General features: G+C 46.4%; 1 protein-coding gene and 1 pseudogene across 1 annotated transcript; both read right to left on the reverse strand.

The window, feature by feature from the left end:
• Positions 1-205: 205 nt before the first annotated feature.
• Positions 206-7,578, reverse strand: LOC138815329 (pyrethroid hydrolase Ces2e-like; annotated as a pseudogene).
• Positions 7,579-10,032: 2,454 nt separating this feature from the next.
• Positions 10,033-19,720, reverse strand: LOC138815435 (acylcarnitine hydrolase-like). The gene is made up of 12 exons (XM_070004849.1): positions 19,629-19,720; positions 17,436-17,640; positions 16,401-16,536; positions 15,643-15,776; positions 15,304-15,562; positions 14,787-14,885; positions 14,329-14,469; positions 14,106-14,186; positions 13,736-13,880; positions 13,089-13,226; positions 12,519-12,591; positions 10,033-12,100 (listed from the first exon to the last, which is right to left on the reverse strand). Exons 1-12 carry the CDS (start codon positions 19,699-19,701, stop codon positions 11,914-11,916), a joined length of 1,671 nt encoding a protein of 556 aa, XP_069860950.1. The 5' UTR covers positions 19,702-19,720; the 3' UTR covers positions 10,033-11,913.
• Between the last annotated feature and the right edge of the window lie 3,415 nt (positions 19,721-23,135).

The following is a 23,135-nucleotide window of genomic DNA, read 5'->3' on the forward strand; positions in this document are numbered from 1 at the left end:
ACCTTTGAGATCTCTCGGGCAAGAGAGAGTGGCTTGTACCGACGATGCACTGTCTCTGTGTGAGTGAGTCCTGGGTTTGAGGGGGAGCTGTCATGTAATTAAGGATCATGAAGGCCCATGAGTTGCCACAAGGAGATCACTAGATGGACCTCATTCCAGACAGACAGGGTTAGGTGAATTATCTCACCCATTGCAGCAAAGTTGGCCCAGTACTTCATCATCTTCTGCTCAGCAGCTCTTCCTCCTCAGAAAAGTCAGCTGCACAGAGGAGAACAAGGGTCCACACTTTGGACAATTCAGAGTGTCTATTCCTGCTCTCCACCCTCCATTTAATTATAGTCTAATCCTCTTTAGCAAGTCTGATCCTTTCCCTCTGCCTCACCCAGTATCAGGCACTCCCGTTGCACAACCTTCCATTACTCATCCCAGCCTCTAGTTGAATATATGCCAATGTGTATTCCTGGACTAGAGGATATTTCTACTCTCAGTCCCTGGGGATAATTTAAGGACTTTGATAACTGCCAACTATGCATTCTGTACTTATGTCTGACACCTTATGGACAGGTGTTAGGAGCACAGGCTGCGTGGGGAAAGAAAGGCTTGAATTCTAAACATCTGCAGCCTTTTGAATGGTAAGATTTTTTTCTTTTTTTTGTGGGTCGTGGGGCTTAAACTCTGGGCTTGGGCGCTGTCCTTGCGCTCTTCAGCTCAAGGCGAGTGCTCTGCCGCTTGAGCCACAGTGCCATTTCCATTTTCTAGTGGTTTGTTGGAGATAAGAGTCTCACGGACTTTCCTGCAGGGCTGACTTTGAACTGTGATCCTCAGATCTCAGCCTCCTGAGTAGCTAGGATGACAGGTGTGAGCCACTGGCACCCAGCTTGAATGGTAAGATTTTGGACACTTGATCTTGTCCTCTCTCTGAGTTTCAGTTTCCTTATGTAGACCATGAGGAAAATCACCTTGGAGGGATCCTGGTGTGGCCTATTCTAGCTCATGGAAAATAAGAAGACTCATGGCTGCTGCCATACAAGGAAGACCTGAGGACAAACTCAACCTCATCATCTTGATCAGCCTTCACATGTGGGGGCCTGAGGTCTTTGAATAGGCTGTGAGGATGTTGGAATACATAGAAGTAGACGGGACATTAGAACCTAGAAGTGTAGACAAACCAGAATGTCAGAACACCTCAATTGTAGCTGTCCTCCCTCGCCTTTGGTGATAAATAGCTAGGCTGAAGCTGGCTGGAATCTGGAGTGTGAAGTGAGAAGCCTCAGGCAGGAGGAGGCCTTGCAAAGACCAAAGGTGCTCATCACAGTCAGTGATACATTCTCTGATTTCTAGGATGGGCTTTGAGGCCAAGAATTGTATATCCCTGCCATCTTCCTGGTGACCCCAATGGGAAAGACTTTGGTTAAATTATGACTTGTATTTCCTATTTGTGTGATCTTGAACTAGACACTGACTACGTTTCTACTTGTTCAAAGTGCCAGTGGTGCCTGTGTCTTAGAGTAGTTGTGAGAATTTGCTGCTACTGAGACATGGGTGGGGACTTAGACATCACAGAGCTGCCCGCTGCACAGTCAGGCCTCAGCTACAGATGTACTCACGCTGAAAATGTGCTACTTGCAGTGCAGGTATCACGAACATGAAGTCCCCCATCATGTTTTGGAACTGGGCTTGGAGGGTCTGGAGGTCCTCGGTGTCCCCTATGTACTCTTCCATCAGCAGGTGAGCACACTCAGCAGGCAAGTTCTGTGCCAAGAAGATCAGAGAGAGTCAGGTTAGGCAGGAGTGCAGTGGCAGGGAGGGGGCAGCTTCAGGATGGAGGGATGGCACCTGGGGTGGGACATTATTAGTATAGGAGGGAAAGAATCAAGCTCTGGTGTAACCCTGCCACAAACACCCACATATCCAATCCTTTATTCCTGGAGGTTAATATGTTTACAAATACCTTGTGGGGTCCCATCCATTGGGGCAGCTGTCCTGATCCTTACCATGCGTCCTACCGTGTTCTGCATAACAGCTGACAAGCTCCTTCTATTTATTGCTTTATGGTGTCAAGAAATCCCAAGATCTGAGTGGTGAGGAGAGGAGACAATTTGGTAGTGGAATTGTGCGGTCATGAAGGTATCATGCTCTGGTCTCACCATGCCCCTCCTGCCACTCACACACTTGACAGAAGAGCTCCTTAGACTACTAAGTTAGAATTAAGTCTTACCAGGTGAAGAAGCCAGCATACTCTTCATTGTTGACACCAATGATGGTGGAAGTCAGCAGAGGCCAGCAGTTCCTTTGGGTGCCTGGGTAAGAAGGCCCCAGCCACCACTCCAGGGATGATCTTGAAGGTCTGAGGAGGATGATCCATGATTCATAACCACGATTTAAGATCACATACCACGTATTTCCTAATGTCCTTTTGTTCCTTCCACCCTATTGCTTTCCAGCTTTCTCTCCCACACACATCCCAAGAGATTCAACACTTGTGTTAGCCCGTCTTAATTTTCATTTTGTATTCAGGGGGCAGGAGAAGAATCATTGGTTCAGAGTATTAGAACTGGTGATTCACCCCCTGTATTCCTTTTCCCATGGAGAATTGGGCAGGTTTTGCCTGCCTGTCTACCACTCCCACCATTCAGCCTGACCTTGATAACAGCCACCATTTCCTCTTCACTTTTGCCACAGAGGCAGTGCACCAGGGCCTCTGAGTCAAGCTGCTCACAAGCAGACAGGTTGGTTACCATCTGGAAAGCAACCAGGCAGAATCTGCTTTACCCTCTGAAGTAGGAAGAGAGGTTTTCCCAAACCCAGACTAATGTAAGTTACTCCAAATCTCTTTGGGTTTACAGTGTGGATTGCTGTAGGTGTGAAATTGTTCCCACTTTCATGATGCATTAGGACATTAGTTGGAGGACATTAGTTGGAGGGTTCATCCCCCTTGCTTACATGGTTATGTCCATGTGGGAGAATCTGGGTATAGCCTTGCTGGCCACAGACCACGCTCAACCTCTGTGAGGCTGAAAGGTGTGGATGCAATTCCTGAGAAGTTCCCAAGCTATCTTCATGGTCCTTTTTGTCCCAAGCAAGCAGAGTGAAGCAGGGGCTCTTACGTGAGGGGAAACACAGGGGGTTTGGACCAGAGCAGCTGAGGGCACTCACTGAGGAGACTAGTTCAGAGGAGCTGGAGATGAGGTCTGGCATCAGGGCCACCCCACTCTCCATGATGGCGCCATGGAAGAGTCCTTGGGACATGGGGGACACAACATGTGAGGAAACACTTGTGCCACCTGCAGACTCTTCAAAAATGGTGACACGGTTGGGGTTGCCTCCAAAGTGGGCGATATTCTGCTGGACCCAGAGTAGGGCGGCCACTTGGTCCAGGAAGCCCCAGTTTCCAGTGGCATGCTGGTCTCCAGTGCTGAGAAGTGGCAGAGACAAGGGTCACAGGGCCATCCCAGCTTTGCTTGGCCCTGCCCAGCTCAATCCAAGGCTCACCTGAAGAAGCCCAGGATTCCCAGGTAATACTGGATAGTGAGCACCAGCACATCTTCAATTGCTGCCAGCCTGGATCCATCATAAACGGCAGCCATACCTGTAACCAGTGCACCACCATGGACCCACACCTTCACCTGGGAAAGTCAAAACAGCTGTCATTGATTCTCATTCAGCCCCAATCCTACCTCTCAAGTCCATTACAGTGTCCATGGCTTTGGCTATGGGGAGTTGCCAACATAGAATTCCCTCAGGACCTCCTGAACATTGCCCTGGGTAAAAGCTCCAAGTTCAATCACTAGCCTTGAGGTCCACTCCAGGAATCCAAGTCCAAATTAATGGCTCCAAGAGTGAAGTATTGGTCTATACTCTGTTGCCCATCTAAAGGGAAAAGGAAAGTGCATTTTCCTGATTGTTTCACTTTAATATGAATCAAAAAGAATCACATACTAGCATTGGCAAAATAGATAATTCAAAATTTGGGTGTCCTCAAAGTTCAGCACTTAGGTTCCTCAGGTTCGTCAAATGATTTCTTGTTTGATTAAAGAACCAAGGCCTTTAATCTATGGGAGTAGTTAGGAATTGCATCTCCTATCATTCATTAGCCACCCTATCTTGCAAATGGTGTTTGGAACCTGATAATGAAACCTCATTATGATCCACCTTGCCTCACAATCCAGGTTGTTTTTGTCACTACTGAGAGTCTTTCAGAAGAAATGTTCTGAGAGTCTTTCAGAAGAAATGTTCTCCAACAAAGCACAACCAAGTCCTGACACTCACAGGCAGGTTAGGACCCTCCTGGGCACTGGCAGGTGAATAGATGTTGAGATAAAGTCAGTCTTTAGACATGGAAAAAGAAGGTATAGTTAGCTTCACCATCTTCTGTGTATTCATTATATCAGAATTTTGCAGACTCCTGGTTACAATAGAAGACAATTATTCCAGCGTTTTTCTCCTGGTCAAAATTCTAACTTTGAGGCTAGATTTGTTCCCAGCCACTGTGACCTTCTGCTGCACTGGTGCCCTGTTTATATATGTGTCTTCCAACCAATGAGCAGGCCACAGGCTTGGGATGCATAAGGATCTCCATTTCAACCTATGAGAGAGCTCTGACTTCCAGGAAGCCTTCACTCTGTTGGTTGCATTGGATTTCCCTCCCCCCTTTGGCTTGGAAATCATAACTCATAGATTCTTCTAGGATCACTGGGTGCAAGGATTGGCATTTATGCCTTCTATCTGTGCCAATTAAAGCCTGGCCAGGGTTACTTCAACCTCACCAGTGTAGTATGACTGAATGGACTTCAGTTACACATAGGGTAGTAGGAAATTGCTGAAATCCAAATCCAAACCCCAAGGGAACCACATTCCTTTCAATATGGCTCCAGTTGGAAGCACATACATTTTTCCTTAACTAGTGGCACCTGGCCCTTTGAGTAGGCACAGTGAGTGTGGAGCTTGGCTTCTCCAAGGAGCCCCCACTGCTGCCCTCCTCAGGGATCTGTAGCATCTGCTGCCGGACCAGGAGCTTCGTCAGGCCCATCCAGCCAAGATGGATCTTTCCCAGGGACACCTCCCCTGGTAGCAGAGAACAGTTGGCATGAAACAAGTCATGGCACAAGTATATCTCTGTGTTTAGCACCTGGTGCTAGCACTGTTCATATGCAAAGCCAGAGCTATGAGCCTGGCAAAACTGCTCCACCACTGAATTCCAGCAAATACATTGGAAAAATTGACATGGGAAATGCTCCAATGCAGAAGGAATGTGGGCTTTACATGGAAGAAACACTGAGCCTAGTCCAGGGTGTCCATCCTACCCAGAGATTCTCACCTACAAAAGCTTATATGGCTGGGTGGGAGGTGGCATCCCTCACACCACTCCAAGGCTCAGGGGGCTCTGGAGGGGCAAACCGCAGTGGTCCTACAGGTGGCTTGGCAAAGGGAATGCCCAGGAAGGTGTGCACTCCCACATTGTTTTCATTCACATGGATGAGGCTGTCCTGCACCTGCCCGGTGTATGTGGTCCTGATGGGGCTGGCTGGATCCTGGCCTGTGGGTAGAGGGATGCACATCAGGATTGGTTGGCCCCATCAGCAGACACTCACATTGTGGCTCCTGTTGGCTCTATGCCACCCACAGCTCAGCCTGGCAAGGTCCTCTGACCTGCAGGTTCAATGGCTTCACATACATTCTGTCTGCATGACTGTGCTCCAACACCACTGTTTTCACTGACCTGACCCAGACCTTCCTACCAGGCAGGCTCCCTGAGGTTCTTTGGATCTTGGCACCATCATTAAGTCCTAGGAGCTTCTAGCTTGGGTGTTGGGTAATAGGATGATAAGCATCAATTCCAGTGACCTAACAGGTTTTACGAGATACTAGCTGGATTCTGAGGATTGGATTGAACATTTCCAATTCTCAGGAAACTCACACTGGAGGTAATGAAAATGTCAAGAAGAAATGAGGGCTGCAAGGAGAGAGTAACAGAGTCTGATTACATCATGAAATCCCTGGTCTGCTTGTGTTGGGGATCAAGGAGGAAGGAGGCCACTGGAAATCATCTTATGGTCCACATCAACCTGGCTTGTATAATCATGATACTTGTTTAAGTGGATGATCATACATTGAATTCTTTTTCCTACCTTCAGACAGAATCCTTTCATGTGTGCTCACATTTGGTAGCCCCAAAATGCCTGCTCCTTCAGGTGTTTTGAGGCATCCAACCAGGCTCACAATCTCTGGCTATTTTGTTATCAGTACCAATCCACCTCCATTGGAACTGTCTCCCAGTATCACCTTCAGGTTGCAGAAATTCACAAATCTCCTTGCCTTAAGAACTCTCCAGGAGCTAATTGTGAATCATAAAGTTTCATATCACCTGGTATGGCTGAAGCCAAAATAGTAACCATAAATAGACACCATTGACATCAACTTCCCAATATCTTTCCAAGTCTAGAGACACACCACTGATCTCCATGTTGTCTCCACTCTGACCCTGGACCTTACTGTGGCCACTCATGTTCAGAAAAGGATAAGCATTGCTCATAGGTTCCTGTTAGAGACCAGCTACTTGCATGTTGCTTCAAGCCCCTGATGAAATGGTATGAGGAAGCTAGCTAGCTATGCAGAGGCAAAAAGTGACCCTTGAATGAACAGATTTTGTATCCCAGATCTCTGGATAACAAGATTTTCATGACCAGTTCTTGCTGATATAAACATTTGTTATCTTGGACTCATTATCTCAGAATCACAGCCACAGCCTGATCAAGAGCAGGCAAGGGAATGAATCTGGTAGGACTAGGCCGTGGCAGGTTAAACAGGAGAGGGTAGGAGAGTTCATCAGGGCCCATCCCAGCTTGGTCTGGGGTGAGGGGAATCAAAGATTGCACATACATTTCTGGATAGAATTCTCTGGGGGTATGAACTCCTGAAAAGGTCCTGGGAAGTCTGTGGCAGGCACAGGGCATATTCCCTTTGCCATAGAAGCCAAGCCAAGCCATTGCCCAGAATTCATACATAGGTGAAATAACCCAGGGGCATCTCAGTTCAAGTTTATTATGTGTTTCTGGGGAGGTATAGCTCTTCCAGAACCAGAAACCAGGTCCTATTAGACCATGCCAAGATGCTTCCCTGGTGATGAAGGAGCCCCATTCAGGGACAGAGGATAGTGTGAATGACAGTTGCATGAGCAGATTTAGTAGCAGTTACAGCTATAGCTACAACAACACATAGAGAAGAGAAATGTCCAGAATCCTTGAGTCTGTCTGGCACGTGTCAGTGCACCTCAGACTCTTTCATATTGGGCTCACTCCTTTGTGTCCTCAGGCATCTATGACCCCCTCTGACCTATATGCTCACCACTCTAGACATGTAGCGCAATTTTCCCACACTATTATCTGTCATCTCTACCTGTCCCTTCATCCCTCCCTGCTCCAACATCCAACTCTGCTCTACACAATGTGTCAGATCTCACCCTGGTCCCTATATTCCTGACCCACCCTCTGCAGGAATCTTACCCTGGATCTGGAATGGAAGAAGCAGGAACCCATATACCACTGTGGTCAGCTCAGCAGGAAGTTGGTCCAGCAGCATGGCTGTCTCTCCTTGCCCAGCCAGGAGTTTGGACCTGACAGGTAATAGGCAGAGACATAGGAGAGGCTGGGCAAGGTTGTTCCTTCAAGTGAGTGGCACTGAAAGGGCAGAGGTCACAGGAAGTCAGTGGAGCACTCTGGGTGTGAGGCCTTCCCTTCTCCTACTTTCTCTTTGCCTCTTCCAGAGGTATTGTTTGTCTTCTGCAGCCCTTGAGATGCAGAGAACTGTCACTGAGGTGAAGGTTGTGTAATGAAGAAATTCAGGAATGGTCTGTGGGGAAGCAGGCTTAGAATCCCACAGATGGTCAATGTCCCCCCTCCCCTACCTTCTATGGGACAAAGGTGAGCACTTGAGCAGAGATAGGGACCTATGACTGTCCTCATTTTGAAATTCCTCCTTGAACTCATTGTTCATAGATTACCAATTCTCCATCAAGATTCCTCATCCTTTAGAGTCACAGTGTGAGAGTCTTCATGGACCCAACTTATTCAGGAATGACTGGTCCATTTAAACCTACTTGTCACTGTGGAATTCTTTTTCTTTTTGTCAGTTGTGGGGCTTGAACTCTGGGCCTGGGTGCTGTCCCTCAGCTCTTCAGCTCAAGGCTAGTGCTCTACCACTTGAGCCATAGTACCACTTCTGGTGTTCTGAGTGGCTTATTGGAGATAAAAGTCTCACTGAGTTTTCTGCCCAGGCTGTCTTTGAACTGTGATTTTCAGATCTCAGTCTCCTGAGTAGCTAGGATTATAGACATGAGCCACCGACGCCTGACCACTGTGGCATTTCTTAAGGACCCATCCCTCTATTTACCCACCCCCAACCTGTGGCGACCCTGGTAGCTGTGATCAAGGAAAGTCATTTACACACTTGAAAACCATTTATAGGGAACTTGCTGGTTGCAGCACTGTGAGGAGACAGGCCTCTCTGGGCCTCTGGTAATCTGGGAGCCTGGTCTGTAATCGGGAGTGAGTGAAATACATAGAATCCTGTTAGGATGCAGTGAGACAGCAGAGACTAGGAGCTGCAGCCCAGACTGGCTTCCCAGAGGACGTGGTGCCAGTGAAAACCAGCTTTGACTCTTCATCCAATGCCCAATACTGTTGAGAATGTACAGCCTGGCACCACAGGGTTTCCTTCTTGGTACTCTTCCTGAAGGGCTTTTTTTCCCCTGGCATGACTTGGCTAAATATTCTCTGAACTGTATTTCAGCCACAAGGTCTGTGTGTACTCAAGGTCTCCAATCTAATGAACTCTGGCCCAGGACATTGACCCAGACCCTTCGACCCAGACCTGAGCAGGTGCTCTTGTTTGACATAGACATGGTTTGGAGAATAGACAAAGACCGATCACTATCAGCACATGTTTATTACAGAGCTTTCAGGTAAAGCTTAAAGATTTGCTCCTGCTTGTAGGTTAGGGTTTTGTAGAGGGTTTGTGAGAATGCTAGTGCAATATGGTAGGGCTGGTAAGAAAGTAACTAATGGGATGCTTCTGCCCCTGGAAACTGTGTGTGTGTGTGTGTGTGTGTGTGTGTGTGTGTGTGTGTGTATGTGTGTGTGTGTGTGTGTGCGCGTGTGTGTGCGTATGTGTGTGTTTGGTGAGGGGATAGGGATGGGGGTGGGGGTGGGGAGGTGGGGAAGGAAGGGATGGTAGGGAGGAAGCATCAATGCTCAATAGGAAATGTACTCATTATCTTACTCATTTAACTGTACAGTATTTTTACAATAAAAATGTATAAAAAAGAAGTAATTACAAATGGCTAACTGGTGAATGAAAACAAAAACACAATCATTTAGAGAATGCTAATGAAAACAGTGAGATGCCACCTTATACCTATTAAGACTTTACCTGTACACCTCCTGCCTGTACAAATAAACATTCATGTTGGTAAGGTTGTGGTAAAAAGAAACCTTGCATTCACTGCACCCGTTATGGAAGAATCATATGGACCTTCCTCCAAAAAATGATGAAATTGTCAAGATTCAGCATACTTACTGTTGAATATGTAGTCCAAGGAAAGCAAATCAGCATGTGGAAAAGTTGTATGCAGCAATCTGAGGATCGCTGTTCAAACCCAGCGCAGGCAGGAAAGTCCATGAGACTCTTATCTCCAATGAACCACCAGAAAACTGGAAGTGGCGCTGTGGCTCAAGTGGTAGAGCTCTCACCTTGAGCTGAAGAGCTGAGGGACAGCATCCAGGCCTGGAGTCCAAGCCCCATGACCAACAACAACAAAAAATTACATAGTAATATACACAATGTTATACTATGTAACTGAAATCCTGTTTTTTGTGACATGAATGGAAGCTGGGGTAATTATGTTAAAGACAGGTATGAGGGGAAAATATTGCTTGGTTTTGCCTGGATGTGCACTGTAAAAAAGGGCTGTAGAGGTATGGGAGAAGGAGAAGAAAATTAGAAATTGATTCAGATGATTTGTAGGTAATAACAGTTTATTTATTGTCTTCAAAATCACAAAGAATTTTGTGTAAATCCAGAAAGTTCTGTGTATATAACATATGAACTTGCTATATCATGTTGCATATGGCAAATATATACATTTTTTTACTTGCCAATAAAATAAAGGCAATTGAAAAAAAGGATACTGGTTCTAAATAGCATGCCCTGTCCTCACAGCCATTCTGGTGAATTGCTGGGTGGTGAGGACCTTTCACCAGATTCAGAGTGGGGCGGGGAGGAAGGAAGAGAGAGAAGGGGGAGAGAGAGGGAGAGAGAGGGAGAGTAGAGGAGAGAGGTAGACACAGACACAGAGAGACAAGCAAAGAGAGACAGAGAAAGCATCAGAGAAATGAGCCAAGTACACCTAGCTCATACCTGCAATCCTAACTTCCCAAAAGGCTGAGATCTAAGGATCGTGGTTCAAAGCCATTTGATGACATGTTTATCTCCAATTAAGCAATAGAAAACCCAGAATAGAATCCCATACCAATGAAAGTATGTGTTTGTATAAATTTAGTTTTGAAAGTATCCTGAACAACTTGATTAAAAATAGCAAAGATAGAAGTGGAGTTGTGTCTCAAAGTGGAAGAGCACTAGCCTCAAGCACAAAGGCTCAGGGACAGGGCCAAGGCCATGGGGTCAAACATTACTACCAACAAAAAACCAAAAAGCTAAAAATAGCCAAGAATGTGTCACACTTCCATCTGCACCCAGTTGTTGTAGATAAAAAAAAATGGTGTGTGCATTCATAGAAGTCACTCCTCAATAAAAGAAAGGATGTACACTTGATCCTAAAAACATTAATTGTAGTGAGTATAAGCCTCAAATAACTCACTTAGTATGATATGCTACATTGGGCTATTATTTTCCCAAATATCCATACTTCATAGCAATTAAAAACAATTGGGCAGGTAGTAGCGGCTCTTACTTATAATCCTAGCAACACAGGATGGTGAGATCTGAAGATCAAGACTCAAAGCCAGACCATGTAGAAAAGGCAGTGAGACTCTTTGTTCTAATTGATCAGGAAAAAGCAAGAAGTAGAAGTTGGCTCAAGTGATAGAGATCTAGCATTGAATAGAAAAATCCAAGTGAAAAGGCAAAGCCTTTAGGAGTGCAAGTCCCAGTACTGAAATAAAAAACAAACAAACACAATCTGGTGTTTTCAAAAACCCAAGTGAAAGGAAGAAATTGACTGTGATGAATGTGAAGGAAGTTCTTGGGATGAAAGAAACATTCTAACACATGATATGAGAGTGGACATATGTTGCATATATATGTTCAGATTTACTACACAGAACTACACAGGTGAATGGGTGAATTTAATTGAAAATAAACTAGTCCATAACAAAGCACTTTGTGCACATGTGTGTATGTATATGTGTGTGGGTCTTAGAAACACTTAGAAAAAAAAATTGGCCTAATTGCTGTCTACTTCAAAGTTAGAGAAAAAAACAGTTCTACTGTAGGGTCAACATGGGCATTTGACCCTGGGGTAGTGGTAACATGATCAACAGTTCTTCTTCATTTTGAGGGGCTAGTTTCTTGGAGCAGACAAAGCTGGTGAAGACAAGATGAGCAAGGAAGCAAGAGGCCCAGGCCCAGTGGGGAACGGAGGTCAGTAATCACCAGAGGGGCTCATCCAGCCCTGGGGGCATTTATTGAGTGTGTCTAACAAGAGAGTGCTTAGGCAAGTTGGTCATGAATATCATGCAGGCAGTGTTCATAAGGATTGGCTGGTTGAGTGGCTGGCAGAAAAAAGAGAGGATGAACAGCTAAGGGAATGTTAGAATCAATTCCTATTTCCTGGTAAATGGGTGAGCACCTCCTGCTGACCCTCTGTACATACAAGCCCAGTTCTCCCGACATAGACTACTATAGCTCTACGTGCTTCTCCTCAGCCCCTTTGATCTCCTGGATCTTCTGGGGTAGGGTCTTGGTCCAGAACTTCAGCCTGGAGGCCTTCAGGGCCTGGCCCACGGCAGGATGGATGTCCAGCTGTAGGTAGTGCTCATTCTCGTCAAACATGGGCCAATGGAGCAGGTCTTCGCTGTTGGGGTTCCTATGGACACACCATCCCAGGAGGAGGGGTGAGGGTCATTCTGAGTCCTTGTGAGCCAGGACCCAATCAGCTCATTAGAGTCATGCCAGACAGCCCAAAAGATCAGGAGTGGAGAAATGAGGGAAACTTTTCTGATATAGGAAAACAAGGCCCTCCTCCAGTGTCTGTTCTATATGGCTCAGAGCCACCTCACAGAGGTGAGTGCTGGTGTTTCCACAAAGCTGTGGTCTACCTTTGAGATCTCTGGGGCAAGAGAGAGTGACTTGTACCTACCATACACTGTTTCTGTGTGAGTGAGTCCTGGGTTTGAGGGAGAGCTTTCATGTAATTAAGGATCATGCATGCATAAAAAGATGCCACCAGAGGATTAGTAGGTGGATTCTAATCCAGACAGGCAGGGTTAGGTGTATTATCTCACCCATTGCGGGCAAAGTTGGCCCAGTACTTCATCATCTTCCTGCTTAGGAGCTCTTCCTCCTCAGAAAAGTCAGCTGCTCACAGGAAAACAAGGGTCTATGTCTTGAACAACATATCAGGGTGACTACTGCTCTACACACTCCATTGAACTGTAATTTGGTCCTCTATACTAGGCCTGATCCTTTCCCTCTGCCTCACAGACACTCCCATTACATAACCTTCCATTACTCATCCTAGACTCTAGCTGAATATACCTGTGTATATTCTTAGACTGGAGGACTTGCCTACCTTCAGTCTGTGGGAATCATTTAGGGACATTCACAACTTTCAATCAACCACTCTGCACCTATGTCTGACACCTTATTGTAGGTGGGACAGGTGTTGGGAGCACAGGATACTTGGGAAAAGGCTTGGAATGTAAACACCTGAAGCCTTCTGAATGGTAAGATTTTGCACACTTGATCTTGTCCTCTCTCTGAGCTTCAATCTCTTTATTTAGACTGTGAGGAGAATCACCCTACCGGGATCCTAGTGTGGCCCATTCTAGCTTATGAAAATGAAGAAGACTCACGGCTGCTGCCATACAAGGAAGAACCGAAGACAAAATCAACTTCTTCAGCATGGTCAGCACGTACATGTGGGGGTTTGAGGTCCTTAAAGAGGCCGTGAGGATGCTGGAACTCATAGAAGTAGACGGGGGCCTGAGAACCTGGGGGTGGAGACAGATTATGACATGGTGACCCCTCACTTGGAGTCGTCCTTCATTTTTGGCGATAAGATAGCTAGGTTGAAGCTGGCTGGAATCTGGACTGTGAAGTGAGAAACCTCAGGCAGGAGGAGGCCTTGCAAAGACCAAAGGTGCTCATCACAGTCAATGCTTCATTCTCTGATTTCAAAGATGGGCTTTGAGGCCAAGAATTACATGTTACTGCCATCATCCTGGTGACTCCAATTGGAAAAGCTTTGTTTAAATCATGGTTTGGATTTCCTATCTGTGTGTTCTTGCTTACTGGCTAAGTGTTCTCTTCTGTAAAGTGCCACTGATGCCTGTGTCTTAGATTAGCCATGAGAATTTGCTGACTTGTGGCACATCAAGTGCCTCACACTGGGTCCTTGAGAGAGACAAGGGTGGGAACGTGGACATCACAGAGGTCACCTGGGATGCACAGCCCTGATTTGCCCACTGTTCCCACACACCTCAGCTACAGATGTACTCACGCTGAAAATGTGCTACTTGCAGTGCAGGTATCACGAACATGAAGTCCCCCATCATGTCTTGGAACTGGGCTTGGAGGGTCTGGGGATCCTCAGTGTCCCCCATGTACTCTTCCATCAGCAGGTTTGCACACTCAGCAGGCAAGTTCTATGCCAAGAGGATTAGAGAGAGTCAGGCTAGGCAGGCAGTGCAGTGGCAGGGAGGAGGCCGCCTCTGGGTGGGGGGATGGACTTGGGAGTATAAGGGAGAAAGGGCTAAGCTCTGGTGTAATCCTGCCACAAATACATATCCCATCCTGTATTCCTGAAGGTTACTGCATGAAGAAATATCTTGGGGTTACCCATCCATTGGGGCAGGTGTCCAGATCCTTACCATGAGTCCTACTGTGTTCTGCATAACAGCTGGCAAGTTCTTTCTGTTTATTCCCTTTATGGTGTCAAGAAGTCCCCATAGCTGAGTGGTGGGGAGACAGTTTAAGTCTGGAATGTGCTGGTCATGAAGGTATCATGCCCTGTCCCACCATGCACCCCCTGCCACTCACACACATAACAGATGAGCTCCCCAGACTACTAATGAGTTAGAAGTTAAGTCTCACCATGGGAATGATCCAACCATACTCATCAGTGTTGACCCCAATGATGCTAGGGACAGGGTGGAAGTCAGCAGAGGCCAGCAGCTCCATGGGGTGCCTGGGTAGGAAGACGCCATCCACCACTGCAGGGATGACTTTGAAGGTCTGAGGAGACATCCATAATCAGGATTTACGATCATATACCACATATCTTCTACTGTCCTCATTTTATTTCCACGCTATTCCATTTCTTCCCACATACATCTACCACATGCATCCTATTTGGGATTTAACAGTTATGTTAGCCTCCTTTACTCTTCATTTTATATCCGGGGCTACAAGAACAGTCATTTGTTTAGATGTATTAAGGCTGGGTGATTCACACCCTGTCTCTCATTCTCCATCAGAGAATCAGGGAGCAGAGGTCAGGTTCCCCCACTCCCTCCCCCTGCCCTCACCACACACACATTGTTCAGCCTGACCTTGGTAATAGCCAGCATTTCCTCTTCACTCTTGGCCCGCAGGCAGCTCACTAGGGCCTCTGAGTCAAGCTGCTCACAGGCAGACAGGTTGGCCACCATCTGGAAAGCAACCAGGCAGCATCTGCCTCACCCTCTGAAGTAGCGAGAGAAGTTTGCCCAAACCCCGAATGATGCAAGTTACTCCAAATCTCTTCGGGTTTACAGTGTGGATTGCTGTAGGTGTGAAATTGTTCCCACTTTCATGATGCTCAGGGACCTTGGTTGGAGGGTTCATCTTCCCTGCTTACATGGTTATGTCCACATGGAAGAATCTGGTGTAGCCTTGATGATCACAGACCACACTCAACCTCTGTGAGGCTGAAAGGTGTGGATGCTACCCCTGAACACTCAGCAATTCCCAAGAAGTTTCCAAGTTACCTCCATGGTCCTTTTTGTCCCAAGCAAGCAGAGTGAACCAGGGGCTCTTAAGTGAGGGGAAATACAGGGGGTTTGGACCAGAGCAGCTGAGGGCACTCACTGAGGAGACTGGTTCAGAGGAGCTGGAGAGGAGGTCTGGCAGCAGGGCCACCCCACTCTCCATGATGGCACCATGGAAGAGTCCTTGGGACATGGGGGACAAGACATGTGAGGACACACTCATGCCACCTGCAGACTCCCCAAAAATGGTGACACGGTTGGGGTTGCCTCCAAAGTGGGCGATATTCTGTTGGACCCAGCGTAGGGCGGCCACTTGGTCCAGGAAGCCCCAGTTGCCAGTGGCATGCTGGTCTCCAGTGCTGAAAGTGACAGAGACAAGGGTCACAGGGCTGTCCTGGCTCTGCTTGGCACTCATTGCCCAACTCAATCCCACACTCACCTGAAGAAACCCGGGACTCCCAGGCGGTACTGGATAGTGACCACCACCACATGCTCAGTGGCTGCCAGCCTGCATCCATCATTCATTGAAGCCATACCTACAACCAGTGCACCACCATGGATCCACACCATCACCTGGGAAAGTCAAGACAGCTGCCACTGATTCTCATTCAGCCCTTTTCCTACCTCTGTTTCCATTACACTATCCATGGCTTTGGCTTTGTGCAGCTGCCATCATATAAGGAAGTGCCTCAGGACCTCCTGAACTTGTCCCTGGGTGAGAGTTACAAGTGAAATCATTATCTTTGAGCTCTACTCCAGGAATCCAAGTCTGGAGTATTGGTGTCCGTACTCTCTTGCCTATCTAAAATGGAAGAAAAGGGACATTTCCCTGATTATCTCACTTTCATGGGAGTCAAATGAATCACATACTAGCTTTGGCACAATGCATAACACACAACTTGGGCCTTTTCTAACTTCAGCTCTTAGGTTCCTCAGTAAGTCTTCTGGTCTCAAGTTAGTAGAGTGAGTTCTTGTTTGAAGGAACCAAGGCCTTTATCATCTGGGAAAAATTAGACTCTGCATCCCCCTGTACCAGTGGTGAGTGACCCTCCCTGGGTAAGTGATATTTGGAACCTGATAATGAAACTTGTCATGAGGTTCCACACTGCCTCAGAACCCAGGCTGTTCTTGCCACTACTAAGAGTCATGCAGAAGAAATGTTCTCCCACAAAGTAAAAACAAAGTTCTGACACTCACAGGCAGGTGAGAGCCCTCCTGGGCACTGGCAGGTGAATAGATATTGAGATAAAGGCAGTCTTCAGATATCGAGATGGGAGGTATTATTAGCTTCACTGTAGTCAGCATATTCATTATATCAGCACTTTGCAGACACCTGATTACAGTCATAGACAATTATTCCAGAATTTGTCTCAGGGTCAAAAATCTGACTTTGAGGCTAGACTTGTTCCCAGCCACTGTGAACCTGTGCTGCACTGGTGCCCTGTTTATACAGAATCTTTTCTCATGTTTCTTCCAACCTAGGTGCAGGCCACATATGCCTGGATCGGGTGAGGCTCTCCATCTCAAGCTAGGATGGAACTCTGACTTTACCTTGTTGTATATGTTGGATTTCTCTCCCCCTAAGCCTTGGAAATATTGACTCATAAGTCTTCTAGAAGTGTTGGCTACAAGGGCTAACAGACCTCTCTGTGCCAGTTAAAGCATGGCCATTGTTGCTGCTGGTAAGAATGAGTGATAGTCAGTTACACATAAAGTAGTGGGACATTGCTGAAATCCAAATCCAGACTCCGATGGAACTACATTCCTTCTACCATGTCTCCAGTTGGAAGCACACAGACTATTCCTCAGCCAATGCCACCTGGCCCTTTGGTTGGCACAGTGACTGCGGAGCTTTGTTTCTTCACAGAGCTCCTACTGTTGCCCTCCTCAGGGATCTGTAGCATCTGCTGCTGGACCAAGAGTTGTGTGCAAGAGCTGTGGATTGTATGGACAATCCAAGTAAACCTTGCCCAGAAATTCATTCCTTGATGGCAGAAAACAATTGGCATGATCCAAGTCATGGCACAAGTATATCTCTGTGTTTAGCACCTGGCGTTAGCACTGTTCATATGCAAAGCCAGAGCAATGAGCCTGGCAAAGCTGCTCCACACACTATATGGGAAATGCTGCAAAGCAGAAGAAAATGGAGTGTGGAGTCTACATGGGAGAAATATTGAGCCTGGTCCAGAGTGCCCATCCCACCACAGAGATTCTCACCCAACAAGAGCTTACATGGCTGGGTAGGAGGTGGCATCCCTCACACCACTCCAAGGTTCAGGGGGCTCAGGAGGGGCAAACCGCAGTGGTCCTACAGGTGGCTTGGCAAAAGGAATGCCCAGGAAGGTGTGCACTGCCACATTGCTCTCCTTCAAATGGATGAGGCTGCCCCGCACCTGCCCGGTGTGTGTGGTTCTGATGGGGCTGGCTGAGTCCTGGCCTGTGGGTAGAGAGATGCACGTGAGAGTTGGGTGTGCCCCATCAGCAGACACTCACATTGTGGCTCCTGTTGGCTCTATGCCACCCAGAGCTCAGCCTGGCAAGGTCCTCTGATCTGCAGGTTCAATGGCTTCACATACATTCTGTCTGCATGCCTGTGCTCTAACACCACTGTTTTCACTGACCTGACCCAGACCTTCCTACCATGCAGGCTCCCTGTTGTTCTTTGGGACTTGATATCATCAAACCCTAGGAACTTCAATGTTGGGTGATTGGAGAATAACCATCATTTCCAGGAACCTAACAGGGACTAGCAGGACTCTGGGGATTGGACTGAACATTTCCAATTCTCAAGGAACTCACACTGGAGGTATCTCAAATGCCAAAAAGTAATAGGGCTGCAAGGGAAGAGTCACACAGCTTTGATCAGATCCTGAAAAAGCTGGCCTGCTTATGTTGGGGATTGAAGAGGGAAGAGGCCATTGGAAATCAACTTAGGGTCCACAATAACATGTTTGTAAAATCATGATAATTCTTTAAATGGATACTTCATTCATTGGGTTTTTCTCTCTTTTAAGACACAGAATCCTTTTTTGTGTGCTCATATATAGTAGCTCCAAAGCTTGTGCCCTTCATGTGTTTTGAGACATTCAGTCAGGCCCACAATCGGTGGCTATTTTGTTATCAGTACCAATTCCACCTCCACTGGAACCTTCTCTCCCCCATTATTACCTTCAGGCTGCAGAAATTCACAAATCTGATCTGTTTGTGTAAGAAAAGTAACTCTCCTGCCCCTAAGCACTCTCCAGGAGGGTGCTGTGAATCAGCCAGCTTCCTGTCGCCTCCTATGGCTGAAGCCAAGATAGCAACCACAAACAGACATCAATTTCCCAATATCTTTCCAAGTCCAAAGACATACCCCTGACCTCCATGTTGTCCTCGTAAGAGTTTTATCTAGATGGGAACTCTGACCCTGGACCTCACTGTGGCCGCTAGTCACTCATGCTTCATAGTTGTTACAGTAAAAGGACAAACTTTGCTCAGGTCCCTGTTAGAAATTAGCTACCTGCATGTTGCTTCAAGCCCCTCCTGAAATACTATGAGGAAGCTGAGCCATGCAGTGGCAAAACATGACCCTTGAAATAGGAGATTTAAAACCCTGGGTCTTCTGAATAACAAGGTTTGCACAACCAGCTCTTCCTGTTGCAAAAATTGTTACCTTGGAATCACGATTTCATAATCAATACCCAGATCCTGATCAAGAGCAGGTAAGGGAGGGAATCTGGTAGGAGTGGGCCATGGGTAAGGTATAGTGCAGAATAAATAGGAGAGGGTAGGAGAGTTCATCAGGGCCCATCCAAGCTTGCTCTGGTGTGAGGGGATCAAACATTGCACATACATAATTCTGGATATAATTCTCTGGTGGCATGAGCTCCTGATAAAGACTTGAAGACTGTGTAGCAGGTATAGGGTACATCCTCTATTACCTTAGAAGCCAAGCCAAGTCTTTGCCTAGAGTTGACACTTAGGTAAAAGAAACACAGTGGCATCTCAGTTCAACTTCATGATGTGTTCCTGGGGGAGGTATAGCTCTTCCAGAACCAGAAACCTTGGACCATACCAAGATGTTTCTCTGGCAATGAAGGGTACGCAATCAGTTTGAATGACAATTATGTTAGCAGGTTGAGTAGCAGTTACAACTAGAGCTGCAACAACAAATGGAGGAAGGAAATGTCCCAAATCCTTGACTGTCTGCAACATGTCAGTGCACTTCACACACTTTCACTCCTCTGTGTCCTCAGGCACCTATGACCCTCTCTGAGCTATATGGTCACCACCATGGGCATTTTGTAGCACAACTTTTCCGTAATATCATTGTCATCTCTACCTTCCCCTCTCCCTTCTCCAACTCCAACTCTGCTCTGCCCAATGTGGCAGGTGTCACCCTGGTGCCTTCCCCACTGACAGGTCCCCCTATAGGAGTCTCACCTTGGATCTGTGGGAGAAGCAGGAACCCATAGACCACTGTGGTCAGCCAAGCAGGAAGTCTGTTCAGCAGCATGTTGTCTCTCAGCGTGATTTCTGTGTCTCTATGCAGCACACTGAAACTCAAGCAACAGGTACAATTCACCTAGACCTTGCCCAGTCAGGAGTTTGGACCTGACAGGGAGTAGGTGGGGACATAAGAAAAGCTGGGTAAGGCTGTTGCTGCTAGAGAGTGCCACTGACAGGGCAGAGGTCACAGGAAATTAGTGGACAGCACTCTTGGTGTGAGGCCTTCCTTTCTCCTACTTTCTTTTGCCCTCATCCAGAGGTGCTGTGTGGCTTCTGCTGCCCTCGGGATTCTTGGAACTGTCACTGTGATGAAGATTGTATTGGAGAAATTCAGGGCTGGTCTGCAGAGAAGCAGGCTTAGGATTGCACAGATGCACCATGCCCTCACCTCCCATGGGGCACAGCTGAGCACTTGGAGCATAAACAGGGAGCTATGACTGTGTTATTTTGACATCGCTCCTTGAACTCATTGCTCTTACACTACCAAGTCCACTTTCAAGTTTCTTCAGCCCCCAGAGTCATGAGGGTTCACATGGACGCCTCCACAATTAGGAACTGCTTTTCCATTTAAACATACTTGTCACTGTGGCACTTTTAAGGACCCATCATCCTATTCTGTGGCTTCCCTGGTGGCTGAGGTCAAGGGCAGGCCTGATAAACCTTTATAAACCTGATAAACTCGCTTGATAAACCTTTAAAAGGAACTTGCTGGTTGCAGCACTGTGAAGAGACAGGGCTCTGTGTGCCTGTGGTAATCTGGGAGCCAGTTGTATAATTGGGAGTGTGTACAACATAGATCCTGCTAAGAGGCAGTGAGACACCAGGAGCCAAGCGCTTCAGCAAAGCCTGACTTTCCCTAGGAAGTGTGCCAGGTTCAACCTCACACTATCTTTACTGCCTGCGAGAACCAGCTTTGATTGTTCAATCTGGTGCACCAACAGTCTACAGCCAGGCACCACAAGCTTTCCTTCTTGATACCCTTCCTACTCCCTGGCAGGACTTGGCTAAAGATTCTCTGACCTCCATTCCAGCCACACAATCTGATGTGCACTCATGGTCTTCAATGTGATTAACTGTCCCAGGTCAGAGAGGAGACCCTTCTACCCAGATCTGGGCAGATGCTCTTGGTAGACTTACACACAGCTTGGAGATGAAACAAAGAGCTGGATCACCATCAGCACACATTTACTGCAGAGCTCTAGCCACACCTTAATGATTTACTCCTGCTTATAGGCTAGGGTTTTTTGCTTTTGTTTTTTTTTTTTAGTGGATTCATGGGAATGTTAGTATAATCTGGTAGGTGATGACTAAAAGAAAAAGTATCTAATGTGGTACTTCTGGCCCTGGATTCAGTGTGTGTGTGTGTGTGTGTGTGTGTGTGTGTGTGTGTGTGTGTGTGTGTGTGTGTGTGTGTGTGTGTGTGTGTGTGTGTGTGTGTGTGTGTGTGTGTGTGTGTGTGTGTGTGCTGGTACTGGGGCTTGAACTGAGAGCCTGAGAGCTATCCCTTAGCTTGTTCACTCAAGTCTAGTGCTGTATTCGACTGGAGCTAAAGCTTTGCTGCTTAACAGGAGAGAAGAATCTCATGGACTTTCCTACACAGGCTGGCTTCAGACTGAGGCCTCAGTTCTCAGTCTCTCGAGAGTTCAGTATAGGCCACCAGCCTGTACCTCATGCATTCTGTGGAGGTTAATCAGGAAGTAAGGAAGGGAATGGAGCAGAGGGTGATAGCTCAATGTCCTGGTCTGTTGCCAGCCAAATGGGAAACAGCCGACAAGGGGAGAAATTGAAGCTGGAGTGTGTGAAAATCCAAGCACTGGTCTAGAACCTCAGGATAAGGACATTTGGCTGCTCAGATTCAACAGTTCTTTCTGACCTTCATTCTCCTAACCTAATCAGCATCTGGGCTGCGGAGCTGAGCGTCTAGGTCCTTGATGTTCAGGATCCAGTAACAAGTTCTCCGAATTTTACTGAAAATCACAAAGCTTCCTGTTAATATCATGGTTGTGGTACCCACAGCAAGGTTGAAGTTTCCCAGGTGCCCTACCACTTCCTGCATCATCATTCAGAGACCCTGGCATCCACAATAACTATGTTAATAGTAAAAACATGGAACGAAAGGATTTTTGAAGCATGTCTATATGTTTGAGAGGTTGATGAAAACTTACATATCCCTAGTGATCTGGACAAAGACATGGCGACAGAGACAGAATAGAAAGACAAAGTCAAAGAGAGAAGGAGAGAGAGGGAAAAAGAGAGCTAGGCAGACACACAGAGAGAGGCAAATACAGACACAGACATATAGACACAGAGAGACTACCAAAGAGAGAAACAGAGAAAGCAAGCAAGCAAGACACAAGCCTGGTGCCAGTGGTTTATACCTGTAATCCTAGCATCTCAGGAAGCATAGAATTCAGGATCTTGGTCAAAAGCCAGCCCAGGTAATACTTTTTATCTCCAATTAGACAATCAAAATCCCAGAATAAAATCCAATGGGAATGAAAGTATGTGTCTTCAAAAAGTTAGGTTTGAAAGTGTCCTAAACAACTAGATTACAAATAACAAAGAAAGCTGGGATGAAGCTCAATGGCAAAGCACTTCACCAGCAAGTACAGTGTTCTGGATTCAATCCCCAGTAACAAGAAAAGAGAAAACACACACACACACACACGCACACACACACACACACACAGAGCAAAGAATGTCTCACACTCATATGTGCACCCAGTTGTTGTGGTTAGGAAAATGGTGTGTGCATTCATAAAAACCACTCTTCAATAAAAGAAAAGATGTAAACTTGATCCTGAAAGCATTAATTATAGTGAGTATAAGCCAGAAATAATTCAGTTAGTATGTTATATTACATTGCACTATTTTTTCCCCAAATTATACCTAATCTCAATACTAACTAAAACCAATTGAGCCTATAACATACCAATTCAAGAAGCTGAGATCTGAAGATCAAGGTTCAAAGCCAGCCCAGGTAGAAAAGTTTGTGAGACTCTTAAATTCAATTTACCAGCAGAAAGCCAGAAGTAGAGGTTGGTGCAAGTTGTAGTGATCCAGCATTGAGTAGAAAAAGTCAAGTGAGCTGGCAAAGCCCTGAGTTCAAGTCCCAGAACTGGAATAGAAAACAAGCATACACAATCAGGTGTTTGCAAAATGCTGAGTAAGAGGCAGTAATTAACTGTAAAGAGCGTGAAGGAGCTTATTTGGATGAAAGAAACATTTTAACAGACGATATGGGAGTGATGTGGGTAAATTTAATTGCATATAAATTAATCCATAAAAAAATTTTCTGCACGTGTGTGTGTGTGTGTGTGTGTTAGAGAAACTTAGAAATCAAATGGGTTTAATTGTTGGCTACTTATAAGAAAAAAAAGTGGGGGGCATTGCTGAAGGTTATACATGTAATTTTGACTCGTGCTAGGAGTAAAGTGTTTA

The sequence above is a fragment of the Dipodomys merriami genome, unplaced genomic scaffold, assembly GCF_024711535.1.
Source record: "Dipodomys merriami isolate MVZ:Mamm:240054 unplaced genomic scaffold, mDipMer1.0.p SCAF_64, whole genome shotgun sequence".
Classification (NCBI taxonomy): domain Eukaryota; kingdom Metazoa; phylum Chordata; class Mammalia; order Rodentia; family Heteromyidae; genus Dipodomys; species Dipodomys merriami.

Bases quoted from the DNA above. Each gene is read 5' to 3' on its own strand.
- LOC138815435 (XM_070004849.1), bottom strand. From the start codon at position 19,701: ATGCTGCTGAACAGACTTCCTGCTTGGCTGACCACAGTGGTCTATGGG. The intron at 16,537-17,435 runs GTAAGCTCTTGT...GACTGTAATCAG, and splicing joins GCCACCTCCTACCCAGCCAT to GTGTCTGCAAAGTGCTGATA. The intron at 15,563-15,642 runs GTGAGTGTGGGA...TGTCACTTTCAG, and splicing joins GGAGTCCCGGGTTTCTTCAG to CACTGGAGACCAGCATGCCA.